This window comes from Cyprinus carpio, chromosome B1 (assembly GCF_018340385.1).
Source record: "Cyprinus carpio isolate SPL01 chromosome B1, ASM1834038v1, whole genome shotgun sequence".
Classification (NCBI taxonomy): Eukaryota; Metazoa; Chordata; class Actinopteri; order Cypriniformes; family Cyprinidae; genus Cyprinus; species Cyprinus carpio.
Genome location: NC_056597.1, coordinates 34,657,586 through 34,676,098, shown reverse-complemented (window position 1 = coordinate 34,676,098; position 18,513 = coordinate 34,657,586). Strand labels below are relative to the sequence as shown.

General features: G+C 36.8%; 1 protein-coding gene across 1 annotated transcript in view; it reads right to left on the bottom strand.

The window, feature by feature from the left end:
- Positions 1–18,513, bottom strand: part of LOC109096426 (adhesion G protein-coupled receptor E1-like) — a 42,085-nt gene that overhangs the window by 19,692 nt on the left and 3,880 nt on the right. The window contains exons 4-10 of the mRNA XM_042716072.1: positions 13,528–13,916; positions 13,388–13,444; positions 11,351–11,633; positions 11,210–11,266; positions 9,809–9,875; positions 8,929–9,095; positions 2,602–2,658 (exon numbers count right to left, since the gene is read on the bottom strand). Of these exons, the coding sequence (XP_042572006.1) occupies positions 2,602–2,658; positions 8,929–9,095; positions 9,809–9,875; positions 11,210–11,266; positions 11,351–11,633; positions 13,388–13,444; positions 13,528–13,916 (1,077 nt within the window). The remainder of the gene's footprint in view (positions 1–2,601; positions 2,659–8,928; positions 9,096–9,808; positions 9,876–11,209; positions 11,267–11,350; positions 11,634–13,387; positions 13,445–13,527; positions 13,917–18,513) is intronic.

Below are 18,513 nucleotides of genomic sequence, written 5' to 3'. Positions count from 1 at the left end.
ACTCCAGTCAGCTCACAGATAAATTTGGAATGTGAGATAAAATTTTACTACACTGGCTCTCACATGGGGCTTGTGGATTACCGGTAAAAAAATATAGATAGAAAAATTGTGAACAAAATGATATGGTTTAATTAGAATAGATTATAATAGCAGTTTTGTTGATTCTAGTTGGAACAATTCTCTTTAAATTCACCTATATAATTAATATACAACTATTATATTAATGTTGGAATTAACTGTTATGCTTGTTCGAGATTGTTTGTATAGTTATCTTAAATACATCGAAACACTAGCGCGGGTTTTTTTTCTCTTGGACGAATTAAGCAAATGTATAGGCAAAGCATACAATCAAACATTAATACAGTGAAAGATGAATCTTAAAACTTTATTTGGGGCACAATGATCAGGCATAATGATTCTTTATCACAAAGGAAAGTAATATTAAGGTGTTATATAAACTAACAAAATTAAACGAATTAATAAAACATTAACACTAAGATCACAAAATATCAAGAGAGGCACGCATACACATCAATTAGTTATAACATTTTTTGGAAAAAAAAAAAACTGATTGGCGCAATATTTCTCATGAAAAAGTGGATAAGTGGTTTACATACACAGCGGCGAGATCATAATGAGCGAGTGTGTTTTTTAAAATAAAGTTTGATGATGACGTTGATCCGCGACCAATGGTGTGCTTGTAGTCCGTTTATCAGTCTACCGTTAGTCATTTTTATATCTGACGGCTTTAGTTTCGGCTTCAAAATGTATACATTTTTGATTAACTTGTAAAAGATTATCTTGAATAGACAAACAAGCTGTAAGGGTCTGTGTTGCCACAGATCTTAATTTTTTGCGATTTGTTCCAAAAGTTCTATGGGTAAAATGCATAGGCTTTTCGACGACGGGAACCCATGCCAACGACTAACCTTCCGGTTGGTTCCTACAACGTGAACTTTCATAACTTTCGGCACTCTATCATGCCGTTTGTGTTTTAGCTCACCATGTATTGAGTGATAGGCGGGTGGCCCTTCAGTTGGGCACTTGAAAACTTGAATTAAAGATAAGATGCTTATAACTTTTTCATTTCCATTAATAAAGCAATGCATCATGAAATTCAGAATTATTTGATGTCAACAAGGAAAAAGTAATAAATAGATTGCTTTTATAAAATGATCTATTTTTTAATTAAAGCATTTTTCTGTGTGCGTTTAATAATGATCTTTCTGATAATCTATTTCTAATAAATACCTTGATATACTTTTTATATAATCCTTAAACAAGTGTGCGGGGTAATATGCTGACGTCACACAACGCGAACTTAAACATTTCATCACGTGGGAATCACAACACTGGTAACAAATTAATTTGTTACGAATCGTATTTTCATTAATTGTAACACAATGCGAGCCATTTTATTTGCTCTTTTTTGTTGGTGCATACTACTGACAACACGACAGCAAATAAAATTGGCAAATAAAAACAACAACGTGTAAAAACAAATGCAACTGCATAATTTATTCTGACAACAATGCATTCTGGGTACCCCCCCTACAGTTCTTTTTTAGTTACTAGAACTCTGGTGTAAGTTACCTATACTAAACTAAGGCATTTGTCCACGTACAACATAGCTATGTCCTATTTCACTGTTACTGACGTTGTTAGGTACAACGGCAATCGGGAGGTTTGCATGGATCCTTTTTTAAAGGCGTAACGTACCCAAACTTCCTTAGAGGTTGTACAGTGTAGAGGGTCTTGGAAAGTAAAGGCTTTATGGATCTTGATAATCGGGTCGTCGTACCGTGTATATCTCCAGTTATTTCTCTGAATTAATTCAGATTTCAGAATGAGCACTTTGTCGTTTGTTTATATGTTGATGTAGGTGTCCGTCGTCTGATGTTTATCATGTTCATGATGTTCAGCTACTGTAATGAACGTAGCCTTTGTAATAAGTAGGGGAAGTTCCCAACATTTAAAAAAAATATCCGTTTTTCATGCCTAGGGTGTTTGCATTCGGTAATAATGTACAGAAATACTTTCAGATTTTAGAACGCTGACTTGTTAGGTGATGTTTTCTCATTAAAATCATAACCATTTCTATTAATTCATAGAACGTTTACGACACACCAGGGATTACCAATATGGACGGCGTGGCGGGCTTCACTTTAATGACGTCATGAGCAATCCAGTTATGTATTATAGATCAGTTGTATATATTATAAAATTAACATGCAATATTATGACAAATATTTATTGTCGATTATTGCTATTGTATTAATAGTTATAAATGCTGATTAACAGAATACAAAACAGATAATATTTGCTTATTTTAAGAATATGCTCCATTTTTTATTAAAAAGTCCTTCAAAAGCACCTTCTTGTTGTATTCATGCCACACCCGATATTATAGATATATACCATATATAGCTCAGATATTTCTAATGGTGGTTTATACTGTTTTTAACTGGCATACTATTTGTAATAGTACAGTAAATATTTTTTTTTCTTGCAACACAAGCACACATCCATTCAGCAGCACAGATCTGTACGTACATTAGAAATGATTCAGTCAAGTCAATAAGAAAAAGTGCATCGCGTTACCTGTAGAGAGGGTCACTGGTGTGACGGTTGTAGAGCTGAAGTTAATGCTGCTAACATCTGAAGATTTGGATGTATAGTGATTAATGAACAGAGACACAAATATCATGAATGTGTAGAAAGTGCTCATGTAAATATAATTACCTGCACAGTATGCAAAATAGATTCGAGTTGGGCTGGTCTAGTTAGTTCATAGACATAATAATTGCCAGGACAGGCTTTTTATTTGGTTGGGTAAGGAAATTGATGGAGTAAGTGACATCGTTTGTTAAGACATATATATTGAGTGATCGATTCTGTACTGTTGGGTGTCCACCACGAATCCACAGTGCTTTATAGGTGTATTAGGTGCCATATGTAACATATGCAACACATGTGTTTGGGGTTTGGGCGGTTAGTGAGTTGATGATGAGAGCCGCTCCAGCTGACATGGTGACTGAATGGTCTGACTTTATCATATGTATTATTGGTGGCTCTCCATGGTTCATCCAGCACAGTGTAGTTGTAGCAGGGGTCACGACAGATTAGCTGTTTTGAAAATATTACAAGAAATTAGCATGTTTCTGAAAAACGTGTTATTATAAAATCCAACTGGAAGTGCAGTTGAAGACATTAAACATTTGTTGCTAAAATTTGGAGCAAAAAAATGCTTTTATAGCATTATTTAGATACCAAAGGGTCTCAGACAAGAAAAAGACAAGATTGTAACCTAAAAGTAAACACAATAAATACATGTACATAGCTAACAGAAAACTTTGGCTGACATTCTCTGAACATTCTCTCAAAGTTATCAAAATATTCTTGCAATAATATCAGTAGAACATTTTGTAAATGTTATAAATGTTCTAAAAACATTACCAAAAATGTTTGGTATGTTTTTATTTTTGTTTGAATTTTATAATATTTGTTTTTTTTACTATTTATACTATTTACTATTTAATGCTATTTAGATTTAAATAATGTGATACAATGCATGTATTGTACATACATGTTTTTACCTGGTTGTTATATTTAAAAATATATGTTATTTTTATTTATTTGGATGTTAATTTCTGGAATTACATTTATAGCTACACTGTTGAGCCATTCCTTAAACCAGTGTTCTCAAACTCAGTTCCTGGAAGGACACAGTTCTGCACAGTTTAGCTTCAACCGTAGTCACACCTGATCCAGCTAATCAAGCTCTTCGTGATCACTAAAAACCAGCACTGTAAAAAAATGCAACCGCACATTTTCCAGTTTATGAAACCTTTTGAGTCTCAAATACTAAAAAATTCTATTTTCTTGAAACTACATAAAAACCCTTGTCAGACCAACACAAGTACCCCAAATATTGTCCCAACTAGTCAAACAGTTGTCTGATCAAAGAATTTCATATTGTTAAAATTTTAAGGCTTTGTGAGTTCCCAGCATGCATTGCAGCATGAATAAATTAGCAGTTACTGTTATAGAACTATTGTTTTTGTGGTTTTCTGACTTAATTTAAACTTTTTTGTTGTTGTTTTATTGTTAGTTCTTTGTTGTACTGTGATGTAAAGAGCTCATTCTTTTAGCATTTGTTGTTTGTTACCATTTTTGAGGTTAGTGTGTCTAGTTTTGAGGTACAGAGAATGTTCTGCTGTTTTTTCTAATTTTCTGGATATCTTTGTCTTGTAAGTTGTTTTTCAAGCAAAGATAATGTGGTCTTCATATAAAACAGAGTTTGTTAATAATGTTTAGCATTTATAAATAAGTATAAATTCTATGACATGGTGTTTTTGTTAACATTCTTTTTTAAGTTGTTTTCCAAGCAAAGACAAAGTTCGGTTCTTTTCGGCGAACCGGTTCTTTCGGACGGTTCGATTCAATAAAACCGGTTGAAAAAAACGGTTCAACCGGTTCTTTTACGCGCTCGACGTAATGACGTCATTGGCGATGACGTAATGGTCATGGACGTAAAAGTCTATCAGACATTCAATTATATAAAGTCAGTAATCATAACTTTAGTCAGTTAAAAACCCTCATAATCATGAAAAGTTTACAATTTAAGTTTTGCAACAACGCACCCAAATACATTAACAGCAATAATGTGCATACGAGGATTAGTCTTGAAGATATAAAGTAGAATAAATTAGGTGTCATCAGCGCAGAAACCATGATCCACTTACTATACATAATCCATTGCGATTTATTTGTTATTAAATAAACTTACGTTTCGCCAGATTGCCCTTCATTCGCAAGGCTTCGGTGTACCCGCGCTCATAACATTAGCACAGAATCAGTTCAGAATCAATCACCAAAAGAACCAGTTCGGTTCAGACACGCTGTGTGTCAGTCTGCTTCACGCTGAATCACGCATGCGCAGTATCAGCAGCTCATCGTGTTCTCCAATCGGACGTGTCCGAAGGAAACGGTTCTCGGTTCAGTGTACTGGTGATCCGAAAACCGATGCGACCGGTTCTTGACTCGAGAACGAGAACCGCTCCAACCGGCATGCTGCAGTTCAGTATCGTCAGCTGCTCTACTCGTGTTCATGTTCTATTTACTACAATCTCAGTTTGTGAATGTGTCATCGTTAACTATAAATACAGTACAGATATTTCATAAATCATCCCTTATTCCTATTAAACATAGAGTCTTAATTATTGTCCAACTTCCCTGAAAACCCCTTTGGATTGTAATCTAACATAATCTACAATTTAACAAAATATACAGATTAGATACATTCATCTTTAAAAAAAAAAAAAAAAAAAAAAAGAAAAATAAAATATAGTTATTTTATCACACTTTCTGATGTTTAACAAAATACTTGAAAAATTACACGCATGCGCAGTATCATCATATCATTGGTTCTCAAATCGGACGCGTCTGAAAGAAACGGTTCTCGGTTCAGTGTACTGGTGGATCCGAAAAACCGATGCAACCGGTTCTTGACTCGAGAACGAGAATCAGCTAATCGGTTCTCTATTCGGACGCGTCCTAAATAAACGGTTCTCGGTTCAGTTTACTGGTGATCCGAAAACCGATGCAACCGGTTCTTGACTGAAGAACGAGAATCGCTCCAGCAGTGGGCTCCTAAATAAACGGTTCTCGGTTCATTGTACTGGTGATCCGAAAACCGATGCACTCTCGTCACAGCAGTTCAGTCAGTGTACTGTTTCAATAAATGAATTACTCCGGGATATTGGTTTATTTTGACTCAGAGGGAGTGTCAGCCACGTTAAAAAAGTTAACAGTTTAAGTCATTTGTGGATTAATGCTTATTGGAGACGCAAACCATTTAAAATGATTCAGTTCGATTTGGTGAACTGGTTCAACCGGTTCACTAAGAAGAACCGGTTAAATTGAACGATTCGTTCGCGAATCGGACATCACTACAAGGAAACGACAAAGAAAAAAAAACATTAAAGACATTAAATGTTGTTTTAGTTGCTATTTCAGGAAAGTTTTTATTAGCAAAATAAAGAAGGCAATCATTGATTGAACAAATTTACATTGGCTATTTAAAGTATCTGTACTAAGAAAAACTAAAATTATATTGTTGAGAGAACTCAAAAGTCTTACTGCATCAAGTTGCCTTATTTTTTCCCTTTTTTTAATGATCTCAGAGAACAGTACAACATATTTAAAAATGGCAGTTCAAGACTTGCATGTAACCAGCTACTTCAATCTATCAGAATATACTGTCACCAATGAACTTTTATCATCAATGAATATAGTTTCTCCACACTACTAAAAAGGTGAAACAGAAGCTGCATGTGACATGACCTTTATGTTTAATTATGTAGCAGTAGGCATTCGCTCCGACTATTAATGCTTGGCTGGATGGTGATTTAGCTCTAGTTATGAGGACTATAAAGCTGGTTGGTGCCATAGACAGTAAAAGAAATGGACACAGCGACCCCATTGGAACTCAATTGAGACAAGTGAAGCCCGTTTTTAGCGATTTTTAGAACTTCCCGTTTCTGACGCGCAGACTCAAACTAAGCTTGATGACGTCAGCAACCTGTCTGACAGATGTAAACCTTCTAGTAGCTGTGCCGTGCAAACTGCCATCGTTAATCTTGCAGAGACGGCGAGTTTGAGCGGGGAGTTCTTTGGCGTGAGTGAGCAGGAGTAAGTATTCTGATTAATTATTTTGTATAGTATTTTAAAATGTAACGCCAGTACGCCATATCTCTTGACGTCTGCCCGATTGCCTGCGAGCTTCTCCTCCTGTCTGTACGGTAATTTCTCTACTGTGCGACAGAGAGTCGAGTGGTTATGACGCAATCGTTAGCCTATTTTTACAAAAACTGTTTTCTACGGGGCCATAATGTAACATAGAAGGTAATGGATCCCTTTATACATTGTCGTGTATCATTAGAAATAAATAATGGACATATGGAGTCTTTAAACGCCTCAGATGTAAAGTTATTCGCTGTCAAAGTGACGCAAAAATGAATGGGAGTCAATGGGATGCTAACGCAAGTGAAGTTCTGCTACAAGATGGCGGCACGCGGCCGACTTCAACTTCCGGTCGACTTCCTTGCCCCCTGGTTGGAATGAATGGGAGTGATGTTACCTCTATTACATGTGATTTTATGTTACGTTGTTGTTAGGGAGAGCTGGAGAGTGGACGGGAATTAATCGGCGTACACTCGGCGGCGCTCGTTGTTGAGCGAGCTTCCGGTAAAGCGGATGAGCTCCGCGGTTCTTCAGTGACGTGCTGTTTCAGGTGTGTGTTCAACCTTTTATATTTAATGCCTCAGTCCGACCGCAAGTCCGCTTGGTGAGTTTCCTTTTTGTTCTTTTTTTTTTTTTTTTGTTTTTGGTGTTTCTTTTGAATGTTTGGTTTTTTTTTTCATCATTGTCGTTTGTTGGACGCTTGGATAAGTGGTTGGTTTTTAGTTTGGTTGATTATAGACTGCTAACTTACTACGTGCTGCTGTTTGACTTTATTTGACGGATATACGACTGCGAGCGTACAATACTGTGTGCTGTTGTGCTGCTCTTTGTAGCCTTAATGACTTCCAACCTCAACACCTTTAACGTCAACTGCTTTTCTTCTATTCCATGTTGTTTTGATGATGCTGCAGCCTGCAGATCCAAGTACACCCCGGCTGCAGCCTGCAGATCCAAGTACACCCCGGCTGCAGCCTGCAGATCCAAGTATTAGCCAGTACTGCGAGAAGATCGAGGTGGGGCTGCATCTGGGGCGGGGCTGCACGTGTAGCATTAAAACGGTGTTTTAAAAAGACCAAACTCAGTAAACAAATTATTAATAAAGTATTCTATTCACAGACAAGCAGATATGAGTCCAGAATACAAACGCAACACCTTTAATTACACATTAAACATTTCCCTCCAATAACCTGCTTCTCTGTAAATAGAATGCTTTATTAAAAATGTTTACTGAGTTTGGTGTTTTTAAAACTCTGTTTTAATGCATAAAGCCACGTTAAGTGTAGAATGTCCCGAATTATTCCAGCTGATTGAAAAGAATCTGCTCAATAATGGTCACAAAATTGGTATCGGAGAATTTACCAATTTAATATATTTATTTAATATAAATAGCTTATACTTTATAAAGTTTATCTCAATATTTGACCGCAGTGGCTGTGAGACAACTGCACTAAAATAAGAGCATGATGTGCATGAAAATGCGTTTTGTTTTTACTATAGCAACAGCTTACAGGTATGTTCTTTCAGAATCATCACTGGCTGGTAGAAATAAAAGGTTCTCGATTTCTTCACAGGTTTGTTATTTGATGGTAGTAATTGGATGTTATAGATTTATTGTTATAGATTTTTTTTCATATATTTTTCTTAAATTGTTTTGATAAAAATGTCTATGCTAGAAATGGCACACAGCAGATACATTAGACTATCGCGGTGTCATTTATCAACTGCTAATTATATGTAACAATAATTGTATTGTCATGCTATATTAATTAAAACAATAATGATACATTCTTTTCATTTCCTTTCTCACTCTGATGATATGAAATAATCAAATTTTCAAGAATTATTTAATTCATAATTCATTCTTCTATCTGAAGACCTGATCCTCCTACTGTGGATAATAAATCCAATTCATTTATTAAATGTAGTGTGTTGTTCGTCTGTTAGTCTAAAGATCAGTTTAATTTAAAAAAAACAATCATTTCAGGGACATGGCGAGTTCCAGGCTAATGTTATTTCTTTTCTTCTGTGCATTATAATGAAGGCTTTGTAAAACTGCACAGCGTTTTTTAGCTTTTTAAACAGCATACTCCATCCTACACTAACTACAAACACATTTCCTATCATGTATGTCTATGAAAGACGATCAAACCAATCAGAGTAGGTATGGGGCGGGGCGACACGTGCAGCTCCTCCCCAGATGCAGCTCCGCCTCGATCTGCAGGCTGCAGCCGGGTGCTTCTCGTCGTCGATTTGAGGTCTTCAGCAGATGCAGCTCCGCCTCGATCTGCAGACTGCAGCCGGGTGCTTCTCCACGCTCCTGAAGTGGCTTTTGATGCTCATTATTGCTTGACCTAGTTCAATCAGCACATCCTGGTCCATTGACTTCCATTCATACGCATGCGAATGCGTCAGACCGGAAACGCAGCTCATGCGAAAAATTTCGCTGCGTTCCAAAGTTCAAGTTTGGTGAACTCTGACCTGCGAATTTCGCATCACGTGAAGACGTGGGATCAGTAGAATATCAATACGTCACTGCGTGACCTCTCTGTACAGAAATTCAAAAATTAAGGAAGCGCTAATTTTAGCTGTAGCAGCATCCTATTTTATATACGTTTTTTAAAAGATTATTAAAAAAAAACCTTCATGGTTCGCAGTGTCAATGGAAAACAGGAACAGATGGTACATTTGAATGAGGACACGTTTTTATAATTTTTTTTTTTTTATTGCTTAATGTGTATCTATTTATATAGAGAGAGACAGACAAAGAGTAAAACATAATAAGACGCTTTCGACGCCGTCGCAAAAGGCACAGTACAAGCACATTAATCCATGTTGTGATAACTGAGGGGAGACCGTTATTATTCTGTTGTGATTGTTGGGGGTTGTGTTTTATTAATTTTTTGTGGTTGGGGGTGTTTACGGTTATAACTTGATGCTCATTATTCTTAGTCATCACTGTTCATTTTTGTTCCCTTTTTGTTTTTATTTACTTATTATGTGAATGTTTTTGTTTCTTTTTTTTCTCAAGTGTGGTCTTTGTGGCCCGAGTATGATTTAAACAAACACTTTGTCCATATTTTCCTGATGCTGTCTAGGATATCCGGTTATCCAACTGTTCTCATAGGAGTACCCTGAATTTAAGTGGTGAATGTGTAGTATTAAACAATGTTGTGCGGTGATCATCTGGAATGTATCTTTCTACATGTGATGAAAATGTTTATCATACTGTTTTGAATTGAACACTGTGCATTTGGGTCTAATAATTGTTTTTGTGTAGTTTGTTTTTCATTTTGTTTTTATTTGTGGTATGTGCGTCTTATGTGGGCGGCATCCCTCCTCATCTTGGTGGTGGTATTTTGGAGTGATTGCGGTGCCACATGGAGGTGTTTGACTGAGTGCGGTGTGAGTGCACGTGTGTTTGTGGTTTTCTTTGTTTCTTTTTTTAGGAGAATAAGGAGGTCCCTTAGGTTGAATGATTTGGCTGCCGTCCCCAATTTCCGCTAGGACCAATTTTGAATATCCTTTTTGTTGATAGTGGTTTTCTTTTCCTGTGTCTGTTTGGATTATTTTAATCAAAAGTGATTTTTATTGTTTGTATACCTCACCCATGTCTCATGCCTGACTCCAACCGATACGAGCCTGTGAGCCTTGTGTGCTCCTAGTTTGTCGAGGGCGATTCCCTGGTAATAAGCCCCCGGGGAGCGTAGTTGGTTTATTTATTTGGTGTCCCTGTCTCCGAACCCGATCGCCACATTTACACAGACTGATTAATGCTGCTCAAAAGAAAGCATACATGTACTGTATTTGACAACTGAATAACATAAACAGCTTACAGTAAAGTATATATGGCAACACTTTATTTTAGGGTCTCTTAACTAGTTGCTTATTAGCACGAATATTACTAGAATATTAGCCATTTATTAGTAGTAATTAAGCGCATATTAATGCCTTATTCTACATGACCATTTTTTACATCTCTAATCCTACCCAATACCTAAACTTAACAACTACCTAACTAACTCTTAACAAGCAGCAAACTAGGAATTTATTGAGGGAAAAGTCATAGTTAATAGTGAATAAGTGTTCCCTATTCTAAAGTGTTACCGTATATGTATTATAAAATTAACAGACAGGAACTCATTACGGGGGATGCAATATTATGACAAATATTTATTGTTGATTATTGCTATTGTATTAATAGTTATAAATGTTGATTCCTTCAAAAAGTCCTTCAAAAGCACCTTCTTGTTGTATTCATACCACACCAGATATATAGATATATACCATAGCTCAAATTATTTCTAATGGTGGTTTATACTGTTTTTAACTGGCATACTATTTGTAATAGTACAGTAAAAAAAAAATTTTTCTTGCAACACAAGCACACATCCATTCAGCAGCACAGATCTGTACATACATTAGAAATTATTCAGTCAAGTCAATAAGAAAAAGTGCATTGCGTTACCTGTAGAGAGGGTCGCTGGTGTGACGGCTGTAGAGCTGGTGTTAATGCTGCTAACATCTGAAAGTTTGGATGAATAGTGATTAATAAACAGAGACACAAATATCATGAATGTGTAGAAAGTGCTGATGTAAATATAATTACCTGCACAGTATGCAAAATTGCACAGAGCTGGACTAATCAACTCATAGACATAATAATTGCCTGGACAGGCTTTGACTTTAATGGGGTAAGACCCAAAATAGCAGCAGTAACCTCCATCGTAACCACAGACATCTCGAGTGACGACTCCATCCTGTACTGTTGGGTGTCCACCTCGAATCCACAGTGCAAAATCTGTGCCACAGCTATACAGTACAACACATGTGTCTGGGATGTGAGCGTTCAGACCGTTTAATGAAGAGACGATACCAGCCGCTCCAAATGACTGAGGTGTCACAGCTTCTGACTGAATCATATGTATTATTGGTGGCTCTCCCATGGTTCATCCAGCACAGTGTTAGTTGTAGCAGGGGTCAGACAGATTAGCTGTTATGAAAATATTAGAAGAAATTAACATGTTTCTGAAAAACATGTTATTATAAAATCTATCTGGAAGTGCAGTTGAAGACATTAAACATTTGTTGCTAATATTTGGAGCCAAAAAATGCATTTATAGCATTATTCACTGTAAACCCCGACAAGTAACTTAACTCAAACCGTTTGAGTAAACAGATTGCCTTGATTTAAACCATGTAAGTTTTAAAAACTTTGCAATTAAGTAATTAAGTGATTAACTAAGTGCTGATTGAGCTTTAGTGATGAACAGCTGCTGTTAACAAACAGCATCACCAGCTCCACTTATTAATAACCAGACTGGCTTTATTTCTGTCAGACGTCTACATAAGATCTTATTGAGAATTAACTAAGGTTTAGATGTTGATTTATTGTTTCATTTGAAGTAACCATGTTACAACATCAGATTTTGGACTCTAAACAGCTCCATAACTGATGATTGTCATCACCAATATGCTGTATAACAACCAATATCTGATCATTTTTGCTCTAGGTTTATGAGTTATAACAAACACGTTTTAAAAACACATTGTTACAACAACCAGAGAAAAAAATTAACTAAGACAGAAATCAAAGGGTCAAGAGCCCAACTAAAGCAAACACTGATCTCTCAAAAAACATGGTTACTTCACATGAAACAATAAATCAACATCTAAACCTTAGTTAATTCTCAATCAGATCTTCTGTAGACGTCTGACAGAAATAAAGTCAGTCTGGTTATTAATAAGTGGAGCTGGTGATGCTGTTTGTGGGGTTGTTTAATCAGATCTTGAGAGATTTAATGTATTTTATTTCAGTTTATTTTTATCTAAGTCTTGAAAATAAAGCTTTATGTCTTTAAATCCGTACCATATATAGTCAGTTATTTCTCTGAATAAATTCAGATTTCAGAATGAGCACTTTGTGGTTTGTTTTATATGTTGAGGTCGTGTTCGTCTGATGTTTGTCATGTTCATGCTCGCTACTGTAATGAACGTAGGTTTACAATAAGTAGGGAAAATTCCCGACAATTAAAAAATAAACGTTTACATGCCTAGGGTGTTTGCATTGTAATAACGTACAGAAATACTTCGGATTTATAAACGCTGCCTTGTTAGGTGATGTTTTCTCATTAAAAATCATAACATTTCCTATTAATTCAATAGAACGTTTACGCACACCAGGGATTACCAATACGGCGGCGTGGCGGCTTCACTTTCATGACGTCATGAGCAATCCAGTTATGTATTATAGATCAGTTGTATGTATTATTTAATTGGGATGCAATATTATGACAAATATTTATTGTCGATTATTGCTATTGTATTAATAGTTATAAATGCTGATTAACAGAATACAAAACAGATAATATTTGCTTATTTTAAGAATATGCTCCATTTTTTATTAAACAGTCCTTCAAAAGCACCTTCTTGTATTCATACCACACCAGATATATAGATATATACCATAGCTCAAATTATTTCTAATGGTGGTTTGTACTGTTTTTAACTGGCATACTATTTGTAATAGTACAGTAAATATTTTTTTTTTCTTGCAACACAAGCACACATCCATTCAGCAGCACAGATCTGTACGTACATTAGAAATGATTCAGTCAAGTCAATAAGAAAAAGTGCATTGCGTTACCTGTAGAGAGGGTCGCTGGTGTGACAGCTGTAGAGCTGGTGTTAATGCTGCTAACATCTGAAAGTTTGGATGAATAGTGATTAATAAACAGAGACACAAATATCATGAATGTGTAGAAAGTGCTCATGTAATATAATTACCTGCACAGTATGCAAAAATCGCATCCAGTTTGGACTAATCAACTCATAGACATAATAATTGCCAGGACAGGCTTTGACTTTAATGGGGTAAACCCCGTAATAGCAGCAGTAACCTCCATCGTAACCACAGACATCTCGAGTGACGACTCCATCCTGTACTGTTGGGTGTCCACCACGAATCCACAGTGCTATATAAGTGCCACAGCTACTCCATGCAACACATGTGTCTGGGATGTGAGCGCTCAGACCGTTAATGAAGAGACGATACCAGCCGCTCCAGGTGACTGATTGGTCACACATGTAATATGAATGTAGGCCATATGTATTATTGGTGGCTCTCCATGGTTCATCCAGCACAGTGTAGTTGTAGCAGGGGTCAGACAGATTAGCTGTTATGAAAATATTACAAGAAATTAGCATGTTTTCTGAAAAACATGTACATGTTATTATAAAATCCATCTGGAAGTGCAGTTGAAGACATTAAACATTTGTTGCTAAAATTTAGAGCCAAAAATGCATTTATAGCATTATTTAGATACCAAAGTGTCTCAGACAAGAAAAAGACAAGATTGTAACCTAAAAGTAAACACAATAAATACATGTCCATAGCTAACAGAAAACAGTCTTAGAACTTTGGCTAACATTCTCTGTCTATAACGTGTGATGAATATATCCTCTATGGTATTCTACAACAAAAACAATCAGAGCGCCTTGTTATCACTAGTTTTATTTTGATTTCCCGAGTCCGCTAGTAGCTTATAGCCCATTAGCATCACCAGCGTGGTTGTCGCTAAACCCGCGTGCATCGCTAATACTATATTCACACACATTAAAATCGCTTTACTCACTGTAACTTGCTTTAATGGCGGGTGTTTGTCTACCTTTGAGTGCAGGTGACGACACGTTCGAGATGCATTCGGTGCAGCTCGAGCTGGAGGCCGTGGAGAAGCAGATTCGGGTCCTGGAGCAGAGGCAGGCCCAGCTGAGAGAGCGGAGAGCCGCGCTGGAAACCTCCCGGGCTGACGCTCACAAGTCCAGGGTAAGTATACAGCGCGCTGCTAACAGTCCCACCACCTCCACCCCGTGTGTTTCTCTGCACAGGCCCGGTGCACCCAGGACGCGATCTTCCCAGATGTCCTTTCACTCCGGCGCCCAGGACACCACGGACCCTGGGTGCATCCGCAGCGGAGGAGGCGAGCCAGGCCCCGGGCGACGACTTCTCCCCCTCCGGTCTTCGAGATCTCCACACGGAACCGCTTCTCTCCCCTCCGCGAGACGGAACGCGACGCCGTGATCGTCGGAGACTCCATCGTCCGACACATCCGTGCTACGTTAGCCGAAGGTAAAGTGCACACTCACTGTCTCCCTGGTGCTCGTGTTCTCGATGTTTCTGCGCAGATACCCGCGATCCTGAAGGCCGACGAGAGCCCCAGAGCGGTCGTGCTTCACGCCGGGGTTAACCCTCTGGAGTCGATTAACGCGTATACGCGTTTTGGGGTATTTTCTCCTGATAACCCCGAAAAGAACTTAAATTACACTTTCAGTTTTGCATGGTCGTACAGATAAGAGCAATACAGCAATCGAATCTGTAAAGGGTCTACTTTTTTTGTATACAGACATAATAACAACAAAACTTTGTGCACTTATAAAATAAAGATAACAAACAAGGAGTGCTGTCTGCAGCCTTTGTCTGCGCTGATCTTCATTTACAAATGCGTCATTAAATGAACTGTAACTCAGTGAATACTCAACTACCGAGACATAAGAGAGAGATATCTATAGAAACCCGCCTGAAATGTCTACTTTAAACTAAACAGTTTTGTGGCTGCTGAAAACAAAATATTCTGTGATAAAGTAATCCATATGAAAACAACGCGATGTCCGTTTTTCACGTCTCACTTCATTAATTCTAATGCGACCACGCCCCCGCGCCGATCGCGCTTTTTGAGATTCAAATGTTTCACTGAAGCGCGCGGCTTTTGAATACGCCCACAGAACAGAAAACAACGCAGCGATTCAAAATTGTTCTTCAAGTTTTTTTTATTTTACTGTTTGCTTCGCGATGAGAGGATGGGAAGACATAATTCAGACCCCAAAAAGATGTGATGTGGTTGAGGATTTGAGATTTGGATTTCCTCAGAAAAAAGAATGAAGCACTTTATTCAGCAGAGTTCATAACATGAGAAAAGTCTCGAAAATTTATTTTATATACTTGTACTAGTTTTCACATAACATGTAAACATTTTACTAGTTAGACTTTTTCCAAAGACTTTTTGCCAAACTATAATTCCTGACACTAAATGTATAATCAAGTGAAATAGTATGAAGTTTCCATACAACAGTTATACACTACTATACCATTCAAAAGCTTGCAGTGTAAAAATATAAATGTAACAATAAATCGTAACTGTAACAACATGTAACAATCATTGCTGTTCTTTCAATTTATCCCCCCTAAAAAACTAAAAAAAAATATTCTCAGCTCTTTTCAAACATTAATAATAATAATAATAATAATAATAATAATAATGATAATATAAACAATAAATGTTTTTTTTTTTGTAGAAAATAAGATTGTTAAAAGGATTTCTGAAGGATTGTGTGACTGGAGTAATGATGCAAAAAAATCAGTTTGAAAGTCAGCTTTGATTGATCCTAATAAACTGTTTAACTGCACTCACAAGTGAATATTAAATTATGTTAGGGATAATAGTTTTGATATATTCTAAATAAACTGGCTAAACATAAAATTATATAGATTTATTTTGTCCCTCACATTCTTTCTTGTAACTCATCCCCTCTCAGTGGACACAGCTGACTGAGGTGGCTCATTATGCAGCTCATTATGCAGGTCTTTGTCTTCTCAGGTGTGAATTCATGATAGTTGACGGCCTACTCGCATATGACTTTTACCAACAAAAAGTGTCTTAGAAAATTTAAATCAATATATTGTTTTCTGTAAGTGAGTAAACAAGATGATTTTTCACATCATTTAGAAAAAAAAAATTCTAGGCTACAAGCTCCAGTTCTCAAAATTCCTGATAAAACCAATTTTCTGTATGTGTTTTATATTCTTATTCAAGTGATACAAAACATTTTTAGTTTTTTCACTAACCACGCATAACATTTTTTTCTCTCAAAAACACAATCATGTACATACATGCTGCTCACATATTATTATAGCCCAGTTTGTGCTGATTACAGTGAGATTAGACTTTAGCCATTTAGATATTTATAAGAAACTGAAAAAAGCACAAATGTCAGGGCATGACAAAACTTCTCCAGGCCCCAAAAATACCCTTAGACTCCAGAGGGTTAACGACACCACGCAGCGGCAGACGGAGACGCTGAAGGCAGAACTATTGTTCCAGCCACCAAAGACAGATTCGCCAATAACCTGCCTGATTTATCTCAACTGCTCTGTGTACCCATAAATACACATGAACTAGACAAAATGACTGGCAACATGGGCACTATCTTCTCTAATACATTAGAAGCTGTTGCTCCCATCAAATTGAAAAAGGTTAGAGAAAAACGTACTGTGCCATGGTACAACAGTAATACCCACGCTCTCAAGAAAAAATTAGAAGTCTTGAGCGCAAATGGAGAAAAACTAACTTGGAAGTTTTTAGAATTGCGTGGAAAAACAGTATGTCCAGCTATAGACAGGCTCTAAAAACTGCCAGGGTCGAGCATATCCACAAAATCATAGAAAACAACCAAAACAATCCAAGGTTTTTATTTAGCACAGTGGCTAGATTAACAAATAACCAGAGGCCACCCGATCTAAATATTCCTTCACAGTTAAATAGTAATGACTTTATGAATTTCTTCACTGATAAAATAGATAACATCAGAAATACAATAACAAATGTAGATTCCACAGCATCTAATACTTTAGTTTTATCCATCGCACTCAAAGATAAACTGCAGTGCTTTACAACTATAGGACAGGAAGAGCTAAATAAACTTATCACTGCATCTAAACCAACAAACATGTTTATTAGATCCTGTACCCACTAAATTACTGAAAGAGTTGTTACCTGTAGCAGAGAAAACCGCTTCTCAATATTATTAACTCGTCGTTATCTTTAGGTCACGTCCCAAAACCATTCAAGCTGGCGGTTATTAAGCCTCTTATTAAGAAACCACAACTAGATCCTAGTGAACTGGCAAATTACAGACCCATTTCAAATCTTCCCTTTATGTCAAAAATTTTAGAAAAAGTTGTGTCTGCTCAATTGTGCTCCTACCTGCAAAAAAAATGATCTCTATGAAGAATTTCAGTCGGGTTTCAGGCCCCATCATAGCACAGAAACTGCACTTGTTAAAATTACAAATGACTTGCTTCTTGCATCAGACCAAGGCTGCATCTCATTGCTAGTTTTACTTGATCTTAGTGCTGCGTTCGACACCATAGATCACGACATACTCATAGATAGATTACAAAACTATACAGGTATCCAAGGGCCGGCTTTAAGATGGTTTAGATCCTACCTGTCCGATCGCTACCACTTTGTTTATCTAAATGGGGAGTCATCTCATGTATCACCAGTAAAATATGGAGTGCCACAAGGATCTGTCCTAGGTCCTCTGCTATTTTCAATATACATGTTGCCCCTTTGGAAATATCATTAGAAAATACTGGATTAGTTTCCACTGTTATGCTGATGATACTCAACTGTATATCTCAATAAGACCAGGTGAAACTTCAAAACTATCTAAGCTAACAGGGGTGTGTTAAAAATTTAAAAGATTGGATGACCAATAATTTTCTCCTAATTAAATTCAGATAAGACAGAGATATTACTTATTGGACCAGAAAACATTACACAGAATCTTGTAGATTACAATTTTCAATTAGACGGATGTACTGTTACTTCCTCTACTGTCAAAAATCTGGGTGTTATATTAGACAGTAACTTATCTTTTGAAAATCATATTTTCCCATGTTACAAAAAAACGCATTCTTCCATCTTAGAAACA